The following is a 27,611-nucleotide window of genomic DNA, read 5'->3' on the forward strand; positions in this document are numbered from 1 at the left end:
TATAGATGTTTCATCCAGTCCAAAGCAAGCAAATGTATCATAGACTGCCTCCTCTCCATTTCGGAAGAGTTACTTTAGTCTACATTATCCATAAATTCCTTTCCTGCATGTTAAATTTTATGAATAAAAAGACAAAGGTCACATTTTATAACTGATGTGATTTGAGTGGGATTTTTTTTCCTGGCTATTTTAGTTAGTTTTAGACTACCTTAACTTTCTATTCCCAGTATCACAGCTAGCTTATGGGTCTTAATTTTTTTCCAATTGGTTTTTCACAATTCCTGGTTATTGCCACATTTAAAAATTACTCTTTTCAATTAGTATTATACATGGAGTGCTATATTTTAGATATTGATCAATTTGTACATCAACGCCTCTTAAAAATTGTAATCATTTTTAGTGTGTTGATTTTGTATTATCACATTCAGGAAAATCAGAAATTATAGTTTTTGCAGTGCTACCAATGCCTCATAGTGGCTACTCTTAACATTGTTCATAATCAATTTGACGGTTCACATTCCTTAATTATATGATCTATGGCTTCATCTTTTTCTTTACAAGGTCTGCATGTAATATTGGAATTTGGAATTTTGTTTTTATTACTACTATTACAACTTTCTGCAGAGAAACTAATGTTCATGGTCAGACTGTTAAATCAGTTGAGGATTTAAGTGGGTGTAAAATGCTGCAGAAAGAAAAGAGAAAATGAAACAATTTTCTTGCTTCCTTTGACCTACAGAGTTCATAGAAACTGGAGTTCTTTCTGAAATAACTAGCTTTAGAAAGGGCTTAACATTGGATTAAGTTTTGTAATTTCAATATGAAAATACTTGAAAAGCTCCTGGTGCTTAAACATGTTAAATATTTGCTATTGCAGACTATCCTTGACTTGGAAGTACATGTTTCAGTAAAGTCCATTATTAAATATTTATAAGTGACATATTTGGGCCACATATTGTGATGAACTGATGGGCTTCACTGTCTTTATAGGTGTATAGTGGCAAAATCACTACAAAGACTCACCCAATTGATATAATACTGAATAATATGAGCTGCATATCAGGATTAGACAATTTAATGAGGTCTGCCTTTCAGTGTCCTTTTAAATTGTTGGCATTTTTAAATCAATGACAACATGATAATTTTCTACTTTTGACCCTTTACTTTCTATACCGTTATAATATATGTCATCAATAAATCATTCTGCAATTTCCTTATTGTCACACCAACATGTTAAAAGCAAAATATAACATTTAAAAAATATTTTGCATTATATTAATATAGTCTAAGAGTGGAAAATCTTTATTTACAAAGCTGTATAATTGAAAATGAAAAGACATAAGCAGACTTTGGCTCTAGACACTGGATGAAAGTGATTATCTGGACACTTTTGAGTCAGGTTTCAGACCAGGTTATAGTAGTGAGGTGGCATTGATCACATGGGCTTTGGATGCAATTTGCATCCACTTTTGATTCCATTGATCATTGTGGATGCGAAGGAAGGCTTAAGGGATTCGAGTAGGGGACTAAGATTTGCAGTGTTGATGGAAGACATCCTCCTCTAGATCTTGCATTACAGAATGCTTCAGTGCTCTATCCATTTCTATTTAACATTCATATGAAATCACTTGACTTAAGTCTTCTATTGAAATGAGATTAAGTATCATCAGAACATTGATGTTATTTAGTTTACATTCCTGCCCTGAACTGTCCAGATAATGATTTCAAGATTCTTTCCCAAAATTTAGAGACTGTGGGTGAATGGATGCAGGGAGTTGGTAGTATAGTTTTTGGCTTAATTCTAGAAAGACTGAGTGGCTGTGGATTTATAGGTCCCTTGGATCTGGAGATTTCCTAACTTTGACTCTAGAAATTGTAGCATTTACCCAGTTAAAGTTGGTGTGCAAAATCAAAAGGCTCTGCTTATGATCATCATGCCTTAGTTACTACCTATTTGGACTATTGCAATGTATTCTAAATAAAGTTGTCCTTAAGAACATTCAGACATTGCAAATGATAACAGCACATGCAGTTTTGTGTATAGCATAGTGCATTTCTATCTAATGCAATTTATATTCAAATAAATAGTTGTGAATGTCAACTTCTACCACTCATAGCTAGCACAGCTAGTTTCAAAGCTCAATAGGAGGACCCAAATTATTTAGAGGGTAAGGAATTGCCTACTCCTAAACTCACTTGGAGATCACCGTGATTGTGTTCTTGTAGGGAGGACAACACTTTAGTGATTGATAAAAAGAAAGAGATGTATATTTTCTTTACTTACATTGAACATATTGTAGTTCTCTGTGCGGTCCAGCAATTTATCTAGAGGATAAAGAGCTCGGCTAGCAGCATGCCAAGGTAGAAATTCCTTTTCCTTTGACAGGTATCTAATAATTTCAAGTGGAATATTCTGGGGCAAATAGCCAGCCCTATATGAAGATAATGGTTATAATTATTCCTTGGGGGAAAATGCCTAATAATATAGACTTGTCTGTTTGTCTAATCTATCTATCTATCTATCTATCTATCTATCTATCTATCTATCTATCTATCTATCTATCTGAAAAAGTAGAATCATTTTTCATGTTATATAGTGCTGTTAATATTATTTTTAACATTTTCTATTTGATAAGTGTCCATTCTCCAGAATAGCTTTGCTGTATTTATGTTATGTGAGAAAAAGAAAATAGTATGTATTTAGTTATTATCTACAATTTCCTAATTATGTGTGAAAACTTGCTTGAAGTTCAATCTTGCTCTATGATTTTCTGTAATAATCATATAGATGCCTTTTTAAAATACCTCATGTTAGGCATTGCTCAAAATAATAAAGTAATACATTTAAAATGCATTAGGTAGCACCAATAAAAATATCAGGAAGGTTCTGATACATCTTCTGTATCAGAAGAAAAATATTTTTTTTTAATTTGTACTATTAAAACAAATACCGAGAAAAATACATTCTTAAAATTATAACATGATGACCAATTTTTCAAGCTGGTCATTTGGAAAATAATGTTTATATTATTAAAAATGATTGTCCTTAATAATAGATTTAAAGGAGTCAATTACAGTTGCATATTCAATTTTAAAGTGACATTTATGTGTTTTGCAGATGCATTCTCAGCTTGGTTTGCTTACATACACTCAGAAACTGAGCTCACAAATAGTTTCCAGAACATTGATTTTGCCCTACTCAGACAAAGTACCAAGTACTAGAGCAATTGCCCAGGGACAGTCTGAATTTAATTCATTCTGAATTATTTCCTCATAAATCTAACAGCAGAAAATCTGAAAAGCAAAACACTGGGGAAGAAAGTGGAGTGCAGTCTTTGTCTATGCTACCAAGCACACATTCCGTCCATCTGGCTGAATGGGGGTGTACATTTTCAGTGATACAGGCCTATGGATTTTATGGATTTTAACTGTGGGCCAAATTAATTTAATTGGTTTTTCATATTGTTTTAATTTTTGTATTTTCTGTATTTTATCTGCTGGTTGTTCACCGCCCTGAGTCCTTCGGGAGAAGGGCGGGTATACAAAATAAATAAATAAACAAATAAACAAACAAACAAACAAACAAACAAACAAACAAATAAATAAATAAATAAATAAATAAAGTGATTCAGAAGTTTCCACATTTGAATTACTATACATATATTTACTTTACATGTTTTTCTATACCTACATTGATAATTATTTAAAACTGAGAATTGTCTTGGTGTTGTGGTCCACCAGCAGCCTGCAGAGCTGGCAGCAGAGTCGGACAGTGAGGAGAAACTGGGGAGGAACATGGGCCAGTCCTGGAGTCTGGGGAAGGCTCGGATGAGGGCTCTGCATCGGAGGCAGAGATGGGGCCAGGGCCATTTGGGAGTTATGTGCGGGCTCCGGAGCCTCCAGAGTTGGACATCAGAGAGGCAGAGGAACAGGGGGAGCCTGTTCCTAGTGTGTGCATGCGCAGACCTGCCAGAAGGCAAAAACAGTTAAAACAAAAGGGACGACTTGGGAGTAAGGCTTGGAGATGATTGGCCCCTCCCATACGACATAAAGGAAGAGCAAAGGCATGTGGGCCTTTGCAGGAAGCAACACTGTGGATGGTATCGGTTTGTACTTTGAAGCTCCATTTTTGACTCTGTGTTTCTATGTGGCCTTGCCAAGATAATTGCCAATTAGGTCTTTGGCAGCTTGTCAAAAAAGATAAAGGTGGGTGTTTACAGCCTTATCCGAAGGACTGTGGCAGACTTCTGTTGGACTATTTATAAACTCTTGTTGATTCAGCACGTGCTGTGAATGAAAGGAATTCACAACTTTAAAATAAAAAAAGGGGGGTTTGGGGACTAATTGTGTGCTTTTTACTGTATCAGGAAGCCTAGGTCAGAACACATGGAATATTTGCCTTGTGTGCAAAATGATGGAAAAATATGTTGACTTTCCACAGATTGGAGGTGAGATATCCAAATGTTCATCTCTATGAAATCAGCACAGGTTGAAGTAACAAAGTTTTCAAAGTTTGATTACTTCAGTAAAACAATCCTGTTGTCTTCAAACAGCTGTATTCAGAAAAATTAACTTCCTTCCTTCCTTCCTTCCTTCCTTCCTTCCTTCCTTCCTTCCTTCCTTCCTTCCACCTTGCCCTGTCTTGCCTTATCTCAATCTAGTTGCTTTCTTCCTTCTTCCCTCTTTCCTTCCCAATACAAACACATTTCCTCCAACTTGTGTTTTTTTTATTTGCTCTTGCAGTAAAAAGAGAGATGAGTATATAGTTTCTGAGTGTGCATTCTTGAGTCTTCATATGTGATAATGATTGTTTGTGACAGAGTAAATAATTGTAATATATAGATGGCAGAGATCCAATCTGGGGATAAGATACTACTAAATACAGGGATATTATGTACTTTTCTAAAACTTGGAAGTAGAGAAATATATATTACAATGTTTTTGAGTTAGCCTTACTATGGGCAAAGCTTGAGGCAAAAGACATAGGTTATTTAAGGCCCAATAGATTGTATTGCCTAATAATTTATTTAAGAATTTGGATACCTAGGGATTAAAAGTGAAGCAATATTGTTGTATATGTTATTGTCTATTTGTTCTCTACGCTTGATCTTGCAAGTGCTTTAATAAAAAAAGTGACCCTGAAGAGGAGTGGTGGGAGCAACCAATTAAGAATAAAGATGGGTTGTATAAACAAATGTTTAATATAGTAAATAAATGAAATTAAAATATGTTGCTGCTAGCAGTGACCATATGCTTTTATCCAGCAAATAAAATCATTAGGAAAACAGATTCTTACCCTACTACCTCCTCCTCATCAGCCCCGAAGATAAATTGTTCTGAAGCAATTAAACTCTTTTTTATAGTATCTTTCTATTTCTCTCTCTTTCTTTCACTGTCATATTTCTACTCCACCAGAATTTAAAAGAAAGGCCCTGCCACTTTCACAGTATAAATAATATAGTTAAAACATTCGTAGTACAATCTAAAAACTTGAAAAACCCATAGCCATAAAGAAGAAACAAAAGCAATAAGCAATGTAAGGAAAACCACAATAATATCATAGGTATAAAAGCAAACATAATGCATTTTTCATATGATATACCAGGTCCATTCCACAAATATTTCTAAAGTTTAATTTAATAGAAAATTTATCCACAAAGCTAAAATTCCTGTAATTGACCATATCCTGGAAAAGATTTTTTAACTATGATATCATGATTTTTGCAACTTCTGGGATGACATTTTGATAAACTGGAGCTTTGTCTCCTGTTTTTTAGCATGGAAAAAACATAAGCACATGAAACCCATATAACCTTTTGTTTTTTATTTTTAATCAGAATAGGATTAAATGCCAGGAACAATAGACATGCGTGAAGAGGTCAGTTACTTTAAGTGGCTTACAAGTAAAAAGAAGACTATAAAAATATGTGAGAAGTATATTAAAAGGGAGAGCATCCTCAAACAAACAACCACCCCTGGACTATGTACCATTATTGAATCCCCATGTTAGTTCTAGAAGATGAGTGGAGGCCAACCTCACCTCCAGGGGCAAGATGTTCCATAGGTGGGGGCAATAGTAGAAAGGTGAAAGAAACCCCAACTGAATATATTGATCTGCCTTCAGAGAATTCATTTTCCCCCAACTCTAGCCTCCCAGCTCCCTTAACTAAGGATCCCTCCATCTGTTCTTGCACATGATTCAGTTATTGTTCTTAGTGCTATCAGAACCTCTAAACCACTTATCCCACTCCCATTTATCTACTCCACCTTAACTGGCCTCTCTCACTAACTGGTAAAGTGGTGCTCAACCCACTTATTCTCTCTTCCCAACTCTCACTCAGGAACACACATCACCTCCTCACACAACCCAATATCCACTCTGAAGGCTTATCCGCCACTGGATCTCAACCAGTGACAGATTAAGTTTGCCAAAATTAATAAAAATTGGAGCAGGCTCCTTTTTATATTAATTTATTATGAGAATTTAAAAATCACCCTGCTCTTTTCATTTCCTCATAAGAATGGAAATAAAACTTAGGATATTGAATTGTTATGAAGTTATAAACCACTCAAACTGTCATATATATCAGCTTGTGGATTTTCACATTATACACTCTTCTGACCATAAGCACCTAAACTCGGAGTACTAGTGCTATGCTCCTAGGTCTTTGCCACTACAAGCTGAGTAAGATCTTCTTGCCTAGCCACAAGCTTTCCATTAATAAACTAAACATTATGCACATATTCCTAAATAATGCCAAACTGGGATACTGCTTTCAAGATCAAAACCCAGGAAGGCAGATAACAAATAATACATTATTTATAATTATCAAAACACTGAAAGAAATTCAGAACAAATGTTAGGTATTGAATTACCTGTAATAGAGAATAAAGAACTAAGAAGAAAGACTAATTTAAAGCACTAATACAATTAAAATGATGGGATAGGAAAGTTGGAAAAGCTAACTAACGGAGAGACAAGGGAAAAAAAGGGCATGTGATTATTAAAAATAAATAAATCAGTTTACTGTTCATAAAAGAAAATGCTGCCCTGTACTTAAACACAGAAAAAAGATCTTGGATGACAATGAAATATGACTGCAGTGACTTCAAACAAGTATATCCTCCACAATCTTGCCATCTATCCAAAATGCTATGATGGAAAACAGCTAAGGTAAGGATCATTCTGATTTAAGGATAGCTCCTATCAATCATCCCATATACAGCTAAGATGAGTGAAACTGAAAAATACTATTTAAAATCCCTACTTGGCAGGCAGAGCAATACCCTACCCTTTCCAATGAGCTAAGTTCCAAAATACATTTTGAACTGAAGCCTGAACAAGCATTATTTATTTATTTAAATTTATTGGCTGCCCTACTCCAATGGACTCCTACTTTGTCTTAAAAATCTCAACCAATAAAGCGATTCCATTTTCCCCCCCAGAAAAACTGATTAGTCAGTGAGGTGGCATTCATTTTTCATCAGTGAAAGAAACAAATGAACAGCAATGGAAAATAAGAAAAATTCTGAGAAAACCATACACATATATGTATGAAGATATCAATATCCATTTATCGTGGTATAATTTATACTAACAGTGACTCTCTTAGTTAGAGATCTTTCCATCATTTGCTATTTGATCCTTGTATCTGGAGATCCTAGGAACCTAGGACCTAGACTAAGTCTTGGTGGCCCATAGCCATGGTTTCTGGCCACAAAAGGTATTTAAAGGGTATCCATGGTAAAGAAAAGGTTGAGAACCACTGCTGTATACAAACCATCCTTCCTGGGGAAAGTTTAATTCACCTGCTTGTAGGGGAATGCATAAAGCATCTCATCTAAAAACTCCCTCTTATATTCAGCAAAATACAAACTGCCAAAAAGGGAACTGAAATATTGATGCAATTTAATCTTCATGTACTAATATGCAAATTAATATTGTATACTTATTAAAAGTTACATTAACAGTATTAAACTAAAAATGTATTAAATTGACAAATCTGCCATATAAAAATCAACAGTTACCAAGTACACCATTTCCAATAATTGCAGAATAATTGAGTTCTACGTCTGCTGATTGCATTAGAATTCACTGAGAAACAATTTGTTCACATTTAATGGAAATAGCTATGAAATAACTGCTTACTAAATTAAGGCTATGTAGAATTTTAAAATATCCCCTAGGGTATACTTTTATTAATATAACATACATTTAGGAGAACATTAAATTGCAGATTAAGAAGATAATGCATACTTTGTGATGTAGAAAAAGTATATGAATTTTAAAATAAATATGCTGTGCTTCAATACAAAAATAAAATAAAACTTCACATATCTTATCCTAGACAATATATGTTCAAGTTGCATTGTAATGACAGTGAACTTTTTTTTTTAAGTAGAAATTTGTACTAAAAAGCAATATTAATTTCTGTTTTGATTAACTTTAACAGTATTCAAAGATCTGGAGGTCAAAGGAGTAAAAAAGTCACAGCACAAATAATGCTTTGTTCTCTTTTATTATTTTTAAGTATTTCATGCAATACATTTCTGGATAGCATACTAAGCAGTATGCAAATTAAATGAAGTAAAATAATAACAGATTAATATTTACTAAAAGATGTAAATCAGGGGTCATGAGAAACAGAATATAATCATGAGATGTCAAATCCTGTCATGAATCACATCCTCCCAGAATGTATCTAAATTAGAGTTTGGTTGCCCAAACCAAGTGCCAGTATAGAAGGCATCTTTTTTCTGAGTAATGATCAATGAATATCTACAGAATATAGTAATTACATTCTTCAATGAAGTTTGACAAAATAAACTAAGTGCTTCATTAAAAAAATATAATTGATGTTTGTATATCTCTTAAGGATGGAGTGAAAAAAGTAATCAAATACTTTTTCCCTCTCTCCTAAAGGTATGAGTTACCATAAAACTGGCAGGAAATTCCATACAGATAAAAACACACATTTATATAAAGCATCAGATTCAAGAAGGAATCAACAACTATTGGACATGAAAACTGACACTCATGAGAAGCAAAAAGCACTGAAATGCATTATTACTTTCAAGTCAGACAGCCAGTTTGGTGTAGTGATTAAGGAATCAAGGCTAAAAGCCAAGAGACTATGAGTTCCAGTCCTGCTTTACCATGAAAGCTGGCTGGGTGACTTTGGGCCCAGTTTGTTTTTCTCAGCCCAATCCACCTGACGGTATTGTTGTGGGGAAAATAAAAAGAGGATGGAGTGTTATGTACATTTGCCACCTTGACTTATTTATAAAATAATAAAGGCGGGATAAAAATCTAATAAGTAAATAAATCCTGCTTGCAGGCTTGCTTGAAAGAACTGGCTGGTTGCTATGGGCAAGAAAATATTTAATTCAGCAAGACCCTTCTTCTGCTAAGGTGAGTTCCCTTTATTGCCAAAAATATGATAGTAGAGATCAAAGAAAGCTGAGCAATAATAGTGCCATTTACAGTATATGAGCCCTCCCTTTCTTATAATCCTACTGCTTCTCCTAATGTTTGTTGCCTACTTTTTGTTGATCATGCTATTTCCATTCCTTTTTTTCCCCTTATGTTGTTTTCTCTTCAGTTAGGAAGTTTCAGGTTCTTATTTACAGGTTACTGAAAACTTTGATCACTAACATTATGACATCTATTTTCATAAATTATAGTATTAGTAATTGTTACATTGCAATTATCGTCATGCAAAACCTGCCACTTCTAAAATTGGTTTAGGTTCTTGTATTACTGGTTAATACAAACTTCAGTCACTAACATTACGATAGCTATTTTCATAAATTGTTAGCAGTTGTTATTTTGCAATTATTGTTATGCAAAACCTGCCACATCTAAAATTGGTTTCATATTCGTATATTCATACCATTCCGGACAGGGAGAAAATATATGCATCTTTTACTGTCAAATAAGACATTTTATCTGTAAGAGAGCATTAAAAATACTGAAGCTCAGAGTTTTATTACTAAAAATGACATGTTGCTCAAGAAGCACTTTGAAAGGTAAATAATTCATTAGTGAAATGGGAACAGATTATTAATCTCAAAAGTACTTAAACTGACCTTAAAGAAAATTAATCAAGCATCTGCATTCAGAAATACTCTCAGGTTTTTACTAGTCAGAAATAGAGAATGCAGTGCTGAGAATCTTTTTTGTACTCAGTCATGAAAAGACAGAAACTTGAAGAAAAGGGATGAAAATTGGAAGAGTTTCAAAGTATCTTCAACTTCAAACTGCACAACCACACTATGAAGGAAAATATATGAGGGCTGTAGGAATATGCATTAAACTGGATTATCTCCCGAAAAACATACCTGGCTAAATTGAATGCATCATCGATCAAACCTGCACGATTACTGACAGAGATTACCTATAAGGGTAGAGGAGAAAAATTGAAGACCTTAGGATGATAAGAAACTGGAAGTGTTTCATGTATTCAGACAAGAAAGTGAAATGAGCTTACTTTATGGTTTCTCATTAGTTGGTCAATTATCAATCTCCAGTTTCTAATGTCATAGTTAACCCTAAAGTAGCCAGCTTGATTGATGTTTCCAAGCAGCCAAGTACCTCCATTAAGATATGCAATTCTGTGATGTTCTGTAAACAAAGTAGAGTGGTAAGAGAAATCAAGTTACTTTTCAGAATGTTTTATATTTTAAAATAACTGATCATAAGAAGGAAAAAAACTACAAGATATTCCATAGGAAATAAGATATCCACTCTTTATAGGAGTAGTTGGTGTCACTATACTTTCCTATCTAAAAAAGAATCTGTCAAATATACGGTAGCTATAAATGTCCTCAATTTACAGAGCAAATAAATAAGACAAGATATATTGCTATAAAATGCAATTATCATATGTAACCTTGATTTAAAAAAACTGAAATCTGCTGTTATCTGCTTCATTTTTCTCTTAAGGATAATGCCAATATGGTTCTTAGGCAGATTAATCTCTAAACTAGCATACCTGGAATTAGGACCAAATCTTAACATTCAGCCAAGATGTGATAAAGACTTTATAAGATAATTTGAATGAGTGAATATTATTTTACTAATGCATCCCCTAGTGGTGACATGCAGCATTATCACACCATGGTGCTAGCCAGTTCTCAGAATTTTCCACAGAGGATGTAAAAATGTAGTATTTTCATTGCACAGAGCATGCGCAAATAATATTTATCACCCAAAAGTAGAACAGCCAAAGCTCATCTCATGATGATTTTATTACATTAAAAGGAATAAAGGCAAAGCCATCAATGCTTGTTCAACTGTAGAAATCACAGTTTAAGCTGAAATATAACAACAGGCCTAGATTATAAACAAGATGAAGTTATATTTATGATTTTTTATTAAGATTATATTTGTACAGTATACAGTTGCAAGAAAAAGTATGTGAACCCCTTGGGATTACGTGGAGTTTTGCATGAATTGGTCATAAAATGTGCTCTGAACTTCATCAAAGTCACAACAATAGAAAAACACAGTCTGCTTAAAATAATACTACACAAACATTAGATGTTGCCATGGTTTAATTGAACATAACATGTAAACACTCACAGTGCAGGGAGGAAAAAGTATGTGAGCCCCTAGCCTAATGACTTCTCCAAGAGCTAATGGGAGCCAGGAGTGAGCCAACCTTGACTCCAATCAGTGTGATGATATTGGATGTGTTGCTGACAGCTGTCCTGCCCTTTAAAAACACACACCTGTTTTGGGTTTACTGATTTCAAGAAGCACTGTCTGATGTGAACCATGCCTCGCAGAAAAGAGCTCTCAGAAGACCTACGATCAAGAATTGTTGACTTGCATGAAGTTGGAAAGGGTTACAAAAGTATCTCCAAAAGCCTTGATGTTCATGTGTCCACGGTAAGACAGACTGTCTACAAATGGAGAAAGTTTAGCACTTTTGCTACTCTCCTTAGGCGTGGTTGTCTGTAAAAATGACTGCAAGAGCAAAGCGCAGAATGCTTCATGACGTAAAGAAGAATCCTAGAGTGTCAGCTAAAGACCTACAGAAATCTCTGGCACATGCTAACATTTTTGTTGACACATCTACAATAAGGAAAACATTAAACAAGAATGGAGTACATGGGAGGACACCACGGAGGAAGCCATTGCTGTCCAAAAAAAATATTGCAGCACATTTGAAGTTTGCAAAAGAGCACCTGGATGTTCCACAGCACTACTGGCAAAATATACTGTGGACAGATGAAACCAAAATTGAGTTGTTTGAGAAGCACACACAACACTATGTGTGGAGAAAAAAAGGTACAACACACCAACATCAAAACCTCATCCCCACTGTAAAACATGGTGGAGGGAGCATCATGGTTTGGGCCTGCTTTGCTGCCTCAGGGCCTGGACGGATTATTGTCATTGATGGGAAAATGAATTCCAGAATTTATCAAGACATTTTGCAGGAAAACGTACGACCATCTGTCCACCAACTGAAGCTCCACAGAGGATGGGTGATGCAACAGGACAATGACCCAAAGCATACAAGTAATTCAACAAAAAAATGGCTTCAACAGCACAGAATACGCCTTCTGGAGTCCTGACCTCAACTCGATTGAAATGCTGTGGCATGACCTTAAGAGAGCGATTCACACCAGACATCCCAAGAATATTGCTACACTGAAACAGTTTTGTGAAAAGGAGTGGTCCAAAATTACTCCAGATCGTTGTGCAGGTCTGATCTGCAACTACAGGAAATGTTTGGTTGAGGTTATTACTGCCAAAGGAGGGTCAACCACTTATTAAGTCCAAATATTCACATACTTTTTCCTCCCTGCACTGTGAATGTTTACATGTTATGTTCAATTAAACCATGGCAACATCTAATGTTTGTGTAGTATTATTTTAAGCAGACTGTGTTTTTCTATTGTTGTGACTTAGATGAAGTTCAGAGCACATTTTATGACCAATTCATGCAAAACTCCACGTAATCCCAAGGGGTTCACATACTTTTTCTTGCAACTGTATATCACAAGTACTCCATATGAAAATATCATGAAATAAATACTTCTCTGAGCATTCACTGCATGGTTTCCAGAAGTTTTGAAAGTAAGAAGGAATTTTATAGGAGGATTTTGAACACATCCCTCGATTCAGCTGTCTTATAGCAATATACAATAATTTTCTCCCATTTATTAATTTTAATGATTAACAAAGAGTGGTGAACTATTTCTCATTTTTAACATAATAGTCCAAAAGAATCTAGCAGAGTCTCAATGGGCAAAAATACCGTATTTTTCGTACTAAAAAGTGGGTGGAAATGTCTGTGCATTTTATAGAGCAAATATTGCAGCTGGGCGAGGGGGGTTGGTGTACCATTCACTCCCACCAGGAAACGCTGGAGCCTTCGCTGCCGGGCAGTTGGTTGGCAGTTAGATCGGCCTCCCGGAATACCGCTGATCAGCTGTGGCGGGGATCACTGCCACCGCTGCCATTCGCACTCGCTGCCATTTGCCACTGCTGCCATCCAGCAGCTGCGAACAGCAGCAATCCCCACCACCTAGAACAGCTGATTGGCGGTATTCCAGGAGGCCGATCTAACTGCCAACCAACTGCCCGGCAGCGAAGGCTCCAATGTTCCCTGGCAGCAGCAGCAGCAGCTCAGCTCAGTTGACTGGTGGTGGGCACAATGGGGCGAAGCCCTGACGAGCCACATGCTGCGGCTGTGATAATGTACTGAAGTTGACCAGGCTGTTTGCTGCAAGGACACTAGCCAGATTAATACCGGATGAATGCTGGGAGGCAGAGGCAGATTTTTTTTTTTTTCCTCCTCTAAAGCTAATGTGCATCTTATGGTCCGGTGCGTCTTTTTTTGTAATATTTTAAAATCAGTAAGACTATTATAACTACATGGCTCTGTTAGTGGCCTGTAGATAAAGCAGATAAACAGTTCCCCACCCCAGGATATGCTATAAAGAGGTTGGTAATAAAAGTCCTAAATTGTTTTATGAATATTATTGCTCTGCTCTTCAGCAATTAACTATTTCTTTGCTTACAGAATAGTGCTTCTTCTGAAGTCAATGTGCTTGTCTTAAGCTGCTATTATGTTTGTAGTTGTAACTAAAATCCCCATGGAATAGGTCCTTAGGAAAAGAAATAACTGGCAATCTCTCAAAGCTAGCAAAATGTTGATCTTATGGAATGGGACTACTTACCACAGCCAACTCGCTGCAGCAAACTCACTACGCCCAACTCGCCACAGCCAACTCACCACAGGCACCTTACCTTGGCACAGTACAATTCACCATGGCCAACTCACCAACTCATTGTGGGACAATTTAACAGTTCTATTTAATTATTTAAAATAAAGATTTTTTGCCATTCGTATTTCATTCTGTCCCTCCTTTTGCATCCTTTCTTTAATGATTCTATTCCACCATTTCTTTGATATTAGTGTAACTCTTGTCTTGCAGTGAGTTGGCTGTGGCGAATTGGCCATGGCAAGTTGGCCAAGGTGAATTGTCATAGACTCCCATCTTAGGCCTTTTCCCTCAGATTTCCCTGAAACCATAGTCCTTTCCCCATTTTGCTGATTCTGATTTACCCAGGATTCTCATCAACTTGAGTGATCTTCAGATCATCCACGACCTGAATATCTTCAGTAATCTGAAATCGCTTGAATCCCACTTTGCTCATTAACCATCTTCTCTCACTCCGTTTTTCAGCCCAACAAAACTTCTTGCCAGTTCCTTAATGAATTACAATTTACTGCAACCTGTTTCCATGGGAGACACACTCTCTCTCCCCTCCCCCACGTTTCTAGGAGATCACAAAGCAGGATGACAGCCATTTTTTTTATCCTTAATTTTGTCACATATTTACAAGAATGTCATTAAGAGATAGGATTACCATGGCGATATAAATAATCTTCCTATTACAGTATAAATAAATTATTACATAATTCCATATGCATGAACTGTTAAAAGTAAACTATTGATTCTTAGTTATTTTGAGGAAAACAAATGCTTCTGACATTTTATAGAGCTTTTTTATTTCAGTCGATTGTTGATTGGCAACTCCATTATAAGTACCCTGGTAGCTAAGGGGGGGGGAATCACATGATCACGATAATCTTACAAATTCAACTCCCCTTCAGTTGTTAGCAAAGTGGTATGGTTGCTAAGCAAAATATCACATGACTATGATTTATAATTTTACTTTCTGCCTTGTTGAAAGGCAGTTGTAAAGCACAAAAAATTATCATGTGACCACAGGATGCTGTGATGGTCATAAATAAACTTTGGTTGCAAGCAGCTGAATGATCATGTGACTGCAGGACTCTTGACAATCATAAAAGCAAGGATTGGTCATAAAGCTTTTTAAAAAAATACCATCATAATTTTTAATGGTTGCTAAACAAGGAGTCAGTAAGCTAAGACTACACTACCTTATAATATTTGTTTTGTTACTTTAGTAAGAGTTTTAATCAAAATGCTGTAATTTATAATACTTAAAAAGCAAGAAACAATTCTAGTCATTTTGACCTCTAGAGTTCAGTACAGCAGAAATTAAATCATTTGTTAAATCATTCTAAACATAACATTATTTCAAACTCTTTAAGTAAGCTTGAAGGGTTATAAAATATGCATTAATAGGAGTAAAACTTCTCTGGGTTCTATTTCATCCCCACTAGATAGTCCAGACCAGGACTCCACAGGAAGGCTAAAATTATTTTAATTGAAATCGGCTATAATAACAGAACCTTGAAAGTCTGATTCTGCTGTATCCCTTCCTCCTTATACTCCTTATACATCCAGTGACTCAGGATGGTATCTGTTTGAGACATTTCCAAATGTTACCTCATTTCTTTAGACTTAAAAAAATGTTTCAGCCCTGTTTGCATAGGCAATGACTCTTCCATATTTTCACCAAGGTATACTGAATATTCTACTAACACTGTGTGCACTTTGAAAATGATTCAGAAGAATTGTTTGGATATTCTACAGACATTTTTTATTTTTTTCCACCGAAAATATTTTAGTTTGTTTTTCATTTGATTTGTACAGCTTATGTTGTACAGTATGCTATATTAAAGGTGGAAAAATTCTGAACTGATCGTGATGTGATATTTTTACATCTCACAAACCTGGCATTTTAACAGGGGAGTGTGTAGATTTTTCTATATCCACTGTATGTCTGTTTGCAATGTTCTGCACTCATGTGACTGGAATTTATGATTATTTTTTGTTGTTGGAAACTGGCATTTACTTTTGGTTTACAGTAAAAATGCCCATTGGGTAAAAATGTGTTGCTTAATGACCACACATTTACTTAACAACTGTGGCATTGACCACTGCAAAAAAGGTTGTAAAACCAGTTGTGGTCACGTGGTGGATCACCACGCGATCCACTTAATGACCACCATGACTTACAACTGTAATTGTGGGCTCAATTATGGTTATAAGTTGAGGACAGCTTGTTTTTTACAGTTAAGGGCATGTTTTACTTTGAGTTATGCCTACAAAGGATTTTTTTTTCCATGTTACATTAGTTCAAATAGATAGATAGATAATTTTATTTCTATACCACCCCTCTCCCAAAGGACTCAGAGTGGTGCACAGCCAAGTAAAAACACAATACAAACATCATAATTAAATTTAAAAATTATTAAAATTCTTACATTTGTGGCTGAAATTCGTTAAGAACCCAAAAATTTTAAAACTCCAAATTTAAAACTCCATTACAAAGATAGCCCTACCTGTCGGAAGAGCAGGGTCTTGAGGGCACAGCGAAAAACTCGGAGGTCAGAGATTGTGCATATTTCCGGGGGCAGTTCATTCCAAAGGGCATGGGCTCCCACAGAGAAGGCTCTCCCCCTGGGTGTCGCCAGCCAACACAATTTGGCCGACGGCACCCTGAGGAATCCCTCTCTGTGGGAGCGAACTGGTCGGTGGGAGGCTATCGGTGGCAGAAGGCGGTCTCGTAGATACCCAGGTCCTGAGCCATGGAGCACTTTAAAGGTGGTAACCAACACCTTGAATCGCACCAGGAAGACCACTGGGAGCCAGTGCAGCTCGCGCAGGAGAGGTGTTACATGAATGCAACGGGTTGCACCCATGATCACCCACACGGCCGCATTCTGGACCAGTTGGAGCCTCCGAGTGCTCTTCAGGGGGAGCCCCATGTAGAGAGCATTACAGTAGTCCATCCGAGAGGTAACAAGGGCATGAGTGACTGTTCATAAGGCGTCCCGGTCCAGAAAGGGATGCAACTGGCGAATCAGGCGAACCTGATAGAAGGCCCCCCTGGCCATGGCCTTCATATGCTCTTCTAAAGACAGCCGTGCATCCAGGAGGATGCCCAGATTGCGAGCCCTCTCTGTGGGGGCTAAAGATTCACCCCCTAAAGACAGCGATGGCGTTAGCTGACTATACTGGGACGCCGGAAGCCACAGCCACTCGGTCTTGGAAGGGTTGAGTCTGAGCCTATTTCTCCCCATCCAGACCCATACGGCCTCCAGGCAGCGGGACTGGAGTGGGTAGCTATTGTAAAGAATGTTTGATAAAATATTTTCTGTGAGGGTCTATATTATTACTAACGTTTGACTTCTATGCTTTTAGATGTCTACAGTCCCTTTCATCATGCAATTTCTATCATATTTTAGTGATGTTGCTACATCATAGCAATCATATGCAATTTCACTATAAAATATCTTAGATATTTTTTTAAATACTATGAACTAGCTGCCGTTAATGTTTTTTTTCCCTAAATTATTTATTCTATATAGACAATCCTTGAATGTATTATTCAGCTTTTTTAAAAAAATCTATATATCACACCATTGCAAATATTACATTTTATTTAGCTAATGTAGACACATTGTGAATTTATATTATGAACAGAGGCAGCTGTTCAGGGTGGCTGTGTGAGCAATTGTCCCTCCTTCCTACTGCTGGTCAAATAATGTTCAGACATCCTGTAGAGTTCTTAATGAGCTCTATTTTTCTCCCTAGCCTCTAGTGCTACAGTTTGTGATACTATTAAAAAATCTGTTCCTTCTTTGCTTGCTATTGTAATGCTGAATAAGGTTAGGCGGGTTGTTTTCTAACTGACCCAGAATTACTTACGTAGAAGTACATAAGGATAGCAAATAAAGTTTCCATTTTCTTATTATTTATGCAATGTAGGAATCTATTATAACAAAGTCATAACCAAAAGCCAACATGGGTTTGTCAAAAACATATCAGACAAATCTTATTGCATTATTTGACAAGGTAACAAAAGGCATTTGACAAAGTAGACCACAATCTGCTACTTGATAAAAGATAGAAAAATAGTTTCTTCTATGCAAGCTCCTCTGAGACTTAATCCATTTCTCCTTTTGTGCTTCTTATACACAGAGATTACCAACACAAGACACCATTAGCCTAGGTAACAATTCTTATTGATCCACTCATTCATCCACTTAGCAAGGATGTTTACTATTTACCTACTACTGAAGGGTTTTTCTTCCTTGCAAAACATGGGGTCAAATCAGTGGTGGGTTGCCCCCGGTTCGCACCGGTTCTATAGAACCAGTAGTAAAGCCGGCAGGAGGCTCCGCCCACCGACCCCGACGTCATCAGAATGCTTCTGCGCATGCGCAGAAGAGCGTGTGCACACGCTCACTTCGCTCGTGCACATGCATGTGGCCCCATTGCAAACCAGTAGTAAAAGTAAGTAGAACCCACCCCTGGGTCAAATGTTTAATAAAAATCTCTTCCTTATATTTTTCATCTTAGAAATATTATGCTAATAATGAAAGAATTGGGTCTAAATGTAATATTTAAATAACATACTTGTCTTTTACCTTTGCTCCTTTTTATCTCTGTAAGAATGAACTTGCAACTTCCAGACCAAATGCTGCTCTCCTGTACAAAAGTTTATGATTACGCTGAGTGGACCATATGTCAATGGGGTTTGTTCTCTGCAATATGGTTGTTGGAAAGATTCTGACTAACAAATGATATGCAATTCAGAACAGAGAGAAAAGATTGGATGAATCCCTAATTGCATCTATTTAGCAAATAGGAACAATGAATTATGAAAGCTAAGTTTGATACTAAACTTATCAAAGTCTCTCAGCACAAAATATTCCCTCCTTCTTCCTCCAAACTCTTCCATGTTCACAACCATTTCTACTTATTTTGAGCAGATTGTTTCCTTTTATTGCAGCTTCTTAGAATCACATATATTATTTTCAAAATGCTCCAAAGGAAAGGCATTTTGGGAGTCCCCATAACTTTCTGCTCTTAAAAGTTGTGAATCTCATTTGGACATTTAATATCAAGCAGTGTAACCTTATATACATAAGAGATTGGAGTTATGAAGGCCACCAACATCATATCATCACTATTGTCACAGTCATTATTATAATGGACAGAAGAATTTTTAAAAGAAAAAAGAGGGGAAAATAGGGAAAAAATCAATAATATTCTGTACTTTATATCTCTACTCTGAACTCACTTTTAATAATCAGTCTAATAAATTTTAATTTGCAACTGTAGTTTAAATCAGAAAAAAGAACCAAATGATAAATGTCAATATTATTTCTCACTTTAAATCTGCTTCACTTTGATGCATCAAAGTTTTCCTTTTCAAAAGCAGTCAAAAATTAGAACACCTTATAGGTAGTAAAAATCCTGACCTATAATTATCTAGAAGGGAATTCATAATATTACATTTAAAAGAACATAAGAATATGCATGCTTTAAAGGACTTAAGATGTTATCTGGTTTAAATCCACAAAACTATTCCCAACAAATGATCATCTAGCCCACTGGAAAAAGTTTAACAACAGACAGTCCATCCTTTTTCTAGGGAAACTGTCCCACTGTTTAGCTTCTCCTGATAGTCAGCCTGAATTTCACGGTTTTTAACCAGATCTTGCTCTGCTCTCAATTTCAACAAAAAATACTGTAGGTTCTTCCCTTCTTGTATGTTACAATGCAAAGTATTGGTAGACTGCTATTAGATCAGTGCAATGCTTCAGATTTGCTCTGAAAAAAAATTCTGTGGAACACATGGGAACATGAAAGCAGCATCTGTTTGGGGTTCAATAATGCAACTATATCCCACTGCAGTCATGAGATCCTGGAAACATATCCAGTTGCTTTAATGATCGGTACAGTATTACATTCATGTTTTAGTTTCTTTTCTGAAGTAAGTTTTTCAAACTGAATCTAAAGTACTGCAAAGCCTTGTTTTCTTTTCTTTTTTTACAAGCTAAACCTTACTAATTTATCAGCTTCAGTAATTCACTTAACAACTATGTCAAGAAAGGTCGTAAAATGGGGCAAAATTCACTTAACAAATGTCTCACTTAACCACAGACATTAGGGCTCAATTGTGGTCATAAATCGAGGACTACCTGTACCAATAAAACTCTCACTGTCCCAACCTTAATTGGGTGAAACAATGCACCATCAGGCAACAATTTTTGAACCAAGGTACCTCAAATAGGCCAATTTACAGAATCATCCAAAATCTAGGATCCATGACTCCTGAGGGAATGAAATTTGGGAAAGTTTGTAACAGTAACAGAGTTGGAAGGGATCTTGGAGGTCATCTAGTCCAACCCCCTGCTCACGCAGGAGACCTGTACTAGGGATTCGAACCGCTAAACTGCTGAACTTTCTGATCGACAAGTTCAGTGTCTTAGCCACTTGAGCCACCTAGTCAGTTGTGGCTGCTGTAGTCTGATGCAGGCTGATGCAGTCATGTGATGCTATTTTTGAAAGTTCCATGACAGTTTCCCTGTCATTCTTGCAATCCTTCATTCCCTCCCCCACCCAGCAGCAAGGAATTGACTCATCATGTGGTTCTTAAAGAAGGAAGAATTCCTAGGTGTAAGAAGGAAGGCTTAGGTATTCTTATGGCTTTATGTGAACCATCTCTGCACATGTATCTGTATTCCATCTTTGCTCTAAGATACATTCATGAGTGCTCCATTCTCCTATATTCCTTCACAATAAGCCTGTGAGGCAGGTTGGGCTGAAAGTCACCAAGTGAGCTGCCATGGCTGCAGAGAGCGTAAAAACTGGATCTGTCCGGTGTCAGTCACTATAGCTACTATATCTTAGTTCTTCCCCATCCTGCTTTATTTTTTCAACTGCTTCCTAAACTGAAACTGACTATAGTTCCTTTACTCATGATGTAAAGGATGCATTCCCCCCCACTCCAAATATATAACCTGCTTTTTAAAAAAGACAGCTTTGCTGCTATTCTTATTACCATATCCAGGACATTTTTTGCCTACCCTATGGAGTTTTAAGGGGCGTGGTGTTTTAAGGGGTTTTAGGGGGTGCGGTGGCTCAGGGGCTAAGACTTTGAGCTTGTTGATCGAAAGGTCAGCAGTTCAACAGTTCGAATCCCTAGTGCTGTGTAACGGGATGAGCTCCTGTTACTTGTCCCATCTTCTACCAACCTAGCAGTTCGAAAGCACGTAAAAACTGCAAGTAGAAAAAATAGGGACCTGTTTCCATGCGCCTTTGGCATTTAGTCATGCCGGCCACATGACCACCGAGATGTCTTCGGACAGCGCTGGCTCTTTGGCTTTGAAACGGAGATGAGCATCGCCTCCTAGAGTCAGGAACGACTAGCACATATGTGCAAGGGAAACCTTTACCTTTAGCTTTATAAAGTTTTACATGTTATGAGTAAAAGTCTATAGAGATTCTCAGTCATTCAGGTCATGGTTGTCCCAAAAGTGCTTTTTCAGGAGCACTTGTCATGCAAGAATCCTTCCATTCCCCACCATCCAGTCATAGCTAAAGAAGCTTCTTGGGTGAGAAGTGAAACATCTTCAAAGAAAAAACAAGAAAGTCCAGTTGCCTCCTGAAAAAGCACCTTTGGGACATGTTATGAGTACAATAAGATTAAGATGAAGTATATAAGCTGTGGTGGCACAATGATTAGAATGCAGCATTTCAGACTAATTTTGCTGATTGTTGGCTGCCAGCAATTTGGCAGTTTGAGTCTCACCGGCTCAAGGTTGACTCAGCTTTCCATCCTTCTGAGGTTGGTAAAATGAGGACAGATTGTTGGGGGTGATATGCTGACTCTGTAAACCACTTAGAGAGGGCTATAAAGCACTATGAAACAGTATATAAGTCTAAGTGCTATTGCTATAAGGGAGTATTAGCATTATGACCTCATGGGGTTGAAATCTGGCAAATCTGTGGCCACTTTAGCACTGCTATGCTGCCACCTGGAAGTTCATTTAATCAGTCTTGCCTAACCCTCCACAGGCCAGGTAGACCAGTCCCACCACTAACTGCCAAAGATCAGGTAGACTAGTCCCATCCTATACCTCTGGAGTCTGGGTAGAATGATCCTGCCGACCACATTATGTTGAAAGAATTAGGAGGTGGTTTGAAAATAATTTCAGAGTCCCATCATTCCTATGACAGCTTTCAATAATACTTTTCTCCCCTTTTGAAAGTGGTTGGCATCATCAGTTCCAAATCACAATCAATGGCTGTGTGTTGTTATGCATATTGAATAATGAACCATGGGAATGAGTTAAAGTAAATAATATTCTAAGAGAAGAATGTCTGTTTGAACAATAGATAGTTGACATAAGGTTGAAGCCAAGAGGCTGAGTTACATCCAAATGAATCAAACAATATTGAGATCAACAATATACAGAGGGCAGATTGATGCACTGTGTTAGGATATGGTGTAAATCTAACAAGTTGTCCAGGCAATATATGTGTTCTATAACTTTAAATGTATTCTGTAACTCTAAGATGTAATGCTGAGTAATTGTACTGCTGAGTCATTGTAATGACTAATGACTGCTGACTGAATGCTGACTGCAATTATCATAATTGTACTGTTGAGTCATTGCACTGCTGACTTCACTTATCTTAAGTGGATAATTAATAGTGTAAACTGTATATAAGGAAGCCGAGCTATAGTTATTGTTGGACCTGCTCTCATCATTGCTTGACTTGCTGCTTGGAACTGTTACTGTTGTGTGTGAAGACGTGGATGTGAAGACGTGGATGGATATGCTACCATCGTGATTTGTTACCAGCGTTGAATTGCTGTTTGTCTTGTAAGACGATATCTGTAACTTCGGACTGATTTGAATGGCTAAAGACTTGGATTGATAAAAAAGACTATGCAATTGTTTTTCACTACAAAGTAAAAGCTTTGTTACACCAGTTTGTATGTATTGTATTCATTGCTCTCAGTACCGTTTCTCTGTGCACTTACTCTGCTGGTTGGTAACACAACAATATCCTTAACACACTGGATGATGATGATGATTTTGGAAACATCACAAGGTGCATCATATTCTCTTCAACATTTGTTGTGGACCAAAACATACGAAAGAATGATGTTGAGATGCCATGATGTATATATATGGAATTATGGCAGTGATTCACTTTTCATTACATTTACATGCAACCCAAACTGGCAATAAATACAATAACATCTTTTTTTGAATTAGCAGCCAAATGATTGGGCAGATTTAATTCTGAGTACTCAACTTGAAGAGAAAGTTGTTCATATACCGGTAGTACCTCAGTGGAACACAAGGTCTCTTTGGTAGGAAGATTGTTTATGTGCAAATTGTGCCAGTGGGGTCTTCCTCATTTGCACTGTCTACTGTGATGAAGCATAGAAGCCGAGATGACAAGTTTATGATACATTTCTGCAAGCTGAAATGCCAGACCCAATGAAGATACAAAGCTCTATAAACTGGTATCAAAGCACATGATCCATGGTCTATATTTCAGCAGAAACTCAGAATGTTGGAAAAATGATACATGCAATAAGAGGTACCCAAAGCCATTTAGTGAGTGTACAACGTGTGGTGATGATTCATATCCAATCTACAAGAAATGGTCTTCAGAAATAGGAGTATTTGAAAGACATTAAGCAGGACAAGAATAAAAACTTTAATTTCTCAATGGGTAGTATTGAAGGTTGTTGTCTTCTCAATGTAAAAAAAAATATGCTCATTTGTCAAATCCATCAAATATGTCAAGTATACCATGAAGGAAAGCATCAGGCAATTTTGCGTTTGAACAGAGAAGATGAAAGATCACACATTCCTTGACAGGCAGATATATTGGGCCCTGTGAAGCTGTTATATAGATACTTGGATTTCAAATTCATGAGAAGGAATCAGCTGCTATTTGTCTTCAAGTGCACCTTCCTCAACAGCATCAAGTATTCTAACCAAGTAATGCTGCTATGCAACAAATAACGATATAGCAAAAACTACTTTGACAGAATTCCTGAATCCTTGCATGCATGATCCATTTGAAAAAACACTGTACTATGTGGATAGTCCAAGATTCTACACTTGACAAATAAGAGTTGGAAAAGAAGGAAGACTGGAAAAAGAGTGGAGGAGTTCTGTAGAATTTTTAAAGCCAGGGTTCTTGGTCGAGAGTATATCATTTCTCCACAAAGTGACAATTTCTATTATTTGAGACTGCTTCTTCATCACATAAAGTGGCCAGTATCTTTTGAATCTCTGAAGATGCATAATGGACATAGTCTTCCATCTTCCAAAGACATCCAATTAAAATACATAAATACATAATTAGTTAAGATTCTAGTTATTTTTCTTGACCATGGAATTCAAGATGCCAGTCTACAGCATTCCAGTTCTGTTAGTAGGAGTACCAGGAATATTGCCACTTTGTTTCATAAAGGCATACATACTAAGGCAGAAGTAAGTATAATAGGTTATTCATTCATCAAATAACTTTTCGAAAGAAATCAACTTTCCCAAATATTCTTTTGTTATGAACATTTTGAAAGCAAGGGACCTTCCAGAAAAATGAATAAGATATCTTGCATATATCCACTATACATTGCTCTTAGAATTGCTCCTAGTGACATGTCTTCCAAAATTAATCCTTCAGCTATTAACAATCTGCTAAGTTCATCAAATTTCATTACTGTAGCTTGGATCAGCCTGGCCATCATGACGTTCATGCACATTAGCCAACCATTCATACCTAATGTGCATACCATACATATCCCTATATACTATTTGAAATACACTGACTGGAATCTAATGCCACTATTGCTACTGATTTTTATTGTATAAATTCTTGTGATTCCATGGACCTGGCACCATTCAATCCTCTCTCACTGTCTGCATATTGATTAGCATATAAATGAAGTAAAATGAAATTGCTCATGAATAAATACAGCTTTCAAAATGAATTAGCTTTATTCCCAAGCTGGTAACTTTCAATATATTTCCTTAGAAATATATGTAATAGTTTATCAGCGACTGCTAGCTACTATTGGCTTACTTTTTGATGATAGGATCAGTAAATTTGAATACAAAGAATGAATCTAAAGAATTGGTTTCAGCAAAGGGAGGTGCAGTCACATAGTTCCTCTCTTTTACACACTCACTCAACACACACACATACACACACACACACACAAACACACACACCCCTAAGAAAAACATGGCTTCAACATCTAAGTCTGAATCAGTAAGTTACCTGAATGGCTTGAAAAACTGAGCAGACTATGTCTAAAGCCAAAAATCTGCCTTATGATAATTATGCTTATTTAAAAGAACAAATACTCTATATATACTGTTCCCAAGCACCATGTTCTAAGATATTACAACTAATCAACTGTTAAAGAACAAAAGGGAAAGAAAACCACAAGTTTTTGACTGCATCCTTTTATAACGATTACAGTAAAGAATAACATTATTATAACTTCTCTATGAAATTGGTTCATTTTATCTTCTTTTCACAGGTAGGGCAAGGATTCCTCTTTCCTTTTTAATGCCTTGCCATTCAAGCAGACTGTGCCAATTCAGGAATGATCTACTGCATGCTTAGAGTGAGAAAAACACCTAAAAGAAACAGAAACTTGCTAGATAAGTTTCCTGTCTACTTCATTCCAATTCCAAAGCAGTTTACTGAGACTCCAAGTGACTTGGAAGTAATTTCCTACTAAAATTGTGTGTGTGGGGGGGGGGATTTTTAAGAAAAGGGTGTGTGTGTGTGTGATGGTGGCAGAAGCTTAAAAAGCCAAGACTTAAAAAAAAAACCTCTTTGCTAACATCAGAAAAGAATTTACAGAAGAATCAGAATTTTTAAATAATTTTCTTGAGTTAATTATGGAATTAAATCAGAATTTAATTTTAAATTTTACACTATCTACAAACTAGATATATTTTTTTTAATTTATCACAATGATTTTATATATGAAGACAAATAAATATTTCCAGACTATTATAAGGTAGATATTTCATAATATTCTCATTTTTTCCTATATTTATTATGGGGGGAAATCTTGAGATTCTTTTTTTACAACACATTTTTCCAAAACAAAATCTATGTTTAGCAATGCTAATCATTTTTCTAAGATCCATTATGAAGAAATAGTTCAGAAAAACACATGAATGCTTTATCTACTGGGAGGAAAGTTTATGTTTACCTGATTTGTTAGACACCCATATAATTGCCTCTGATGAGATGTGGCTTGTATTTCCTACTGCAATTGTTAATGGAATCTGCCACAAGTAGCTGCAAGACAAAGGAGCGGGTTCTAAGAATAAAAATACTGAAATGATTCTTCTCACTCAACAGCAATCAGGGATTATATCAAAGTTATCAAACATGTTCAATAAGAGAGCAAATATTTTGATTCTAACATGTTACCTTGTTTCTAAAATCAATTTGTGAATAGCAACAAAGTAGTAAGACTTCTTCATCTTCCTTTTAAAAAACAATGTACTACCATTGAATGATAATTTCTCATAAAATAAAATAAGAAAACAGAAAAGACAATAACTAATACAACAGCCCCTCCCCATAAGAGTAATTTAAGGGGAACAGTTTTGGTTTCAGTAACAATACGCCTTTTTCTTAATCCTATCATTAAAAATTTCCTGACAAAATCCCTCTGTAATTACTCATATATCAGTACAGGTAGTTCTCGACTTACAACAGTTCATTTAGTGACAATTCAAAGTTACAACAGCACTGAAAGAAGTGGCTTATGATTGTTTTTCACAGTTACAACCTTTGCAGCATCCCTATGGTCATGTGATCAAAATTCAGATGCTTGGAAACTGGTTCATATTTATGACCATTGCTTTGTCCCCAGGTCATGTGATCACCTTTTGTGACCGTCTGATAAGCAAAGTCAATGGGAAGCCAGATTCACTTAACAACGTGTTACTAACTTATCAACTGCACTAATTCATCTAACAACTGTGGCAAGAAAGGTCGTAAAATAGGGCAAAACTCAATGAATGTCTCACTTAAGAGAAATTTTGGGCTCAATTATGGATGCAAGTCAAGGACTACTTTTAATCAAGTATTTTAAGTTTGTAGACATTTTTCACATTGATAGCATACTGAAGACATCAAAGTGAACAATAAAATATAAACAAAGCAAAAATAAACCACCCTTTTCCAAAATTGCTGCAACAAAATACATTTTGATATAATTAACTGTTGAACAGATAATGCAATTTGCACATTTTGATTTTTTACTTAACTGAAATCTTTTGAAAAAAAATTGATGTCCTTTTGAAGTTTATATGACATACTAATTGCAGAGTGAAGGGAATAACATATGGTGG

General features: G+C 36.3%; 1 protein-coding gene across 1 annotated transcript in view; it reads right to left on the bottom strand.

The window, feature by feature from the left end:
• The window catches only part of TRHDE (thyrotropin releasing hormone degrading enzyme), a 280,033-nt gene that overhangs the window by 15,716 nt on the left and 236,706 nt on the right, over positions 1 to 27,611 (bottom strand). The window contains exons 10-13 of the mRNA XM_034403421.3: positions 26,459 to 26,547; positions 10,491 to 10,624; positions 10,342 to 10,397; positions 2,285 to 2,432 (exon numbers count right to left, since the gene is read on the bottom strand). Of these exons, the coding sequence (XP_034259312.1) occupies positions 2,285 to 2,432; positions 10,342 to 10,397; positions 10,491 to 10,624; positions 26,459 to 26,547 (427 nt within the window). The remainder of the gene's footprint in view (positions 1 to 2,284; positions 2,433 to 10,341; positions 10,398 to 10,490; positions 10,625 to 26,458; positions 26,548 to 27,611) is intronic.

Source organism: Pantherophis guttatus, chromosome 7 (assembly GCF_059756535.1).
Source record: "Pantherophis guttatus breed Tessera chromosome 7, ASM5975653v1, whole genome shotgun sequence".
Classification (NCBI taxonomy): Eukaryota; Metazoa; Chordata; class Lepidosauria; order Squamata; family Colubridae; genus Pantherophis; species Pantherophis guttatus.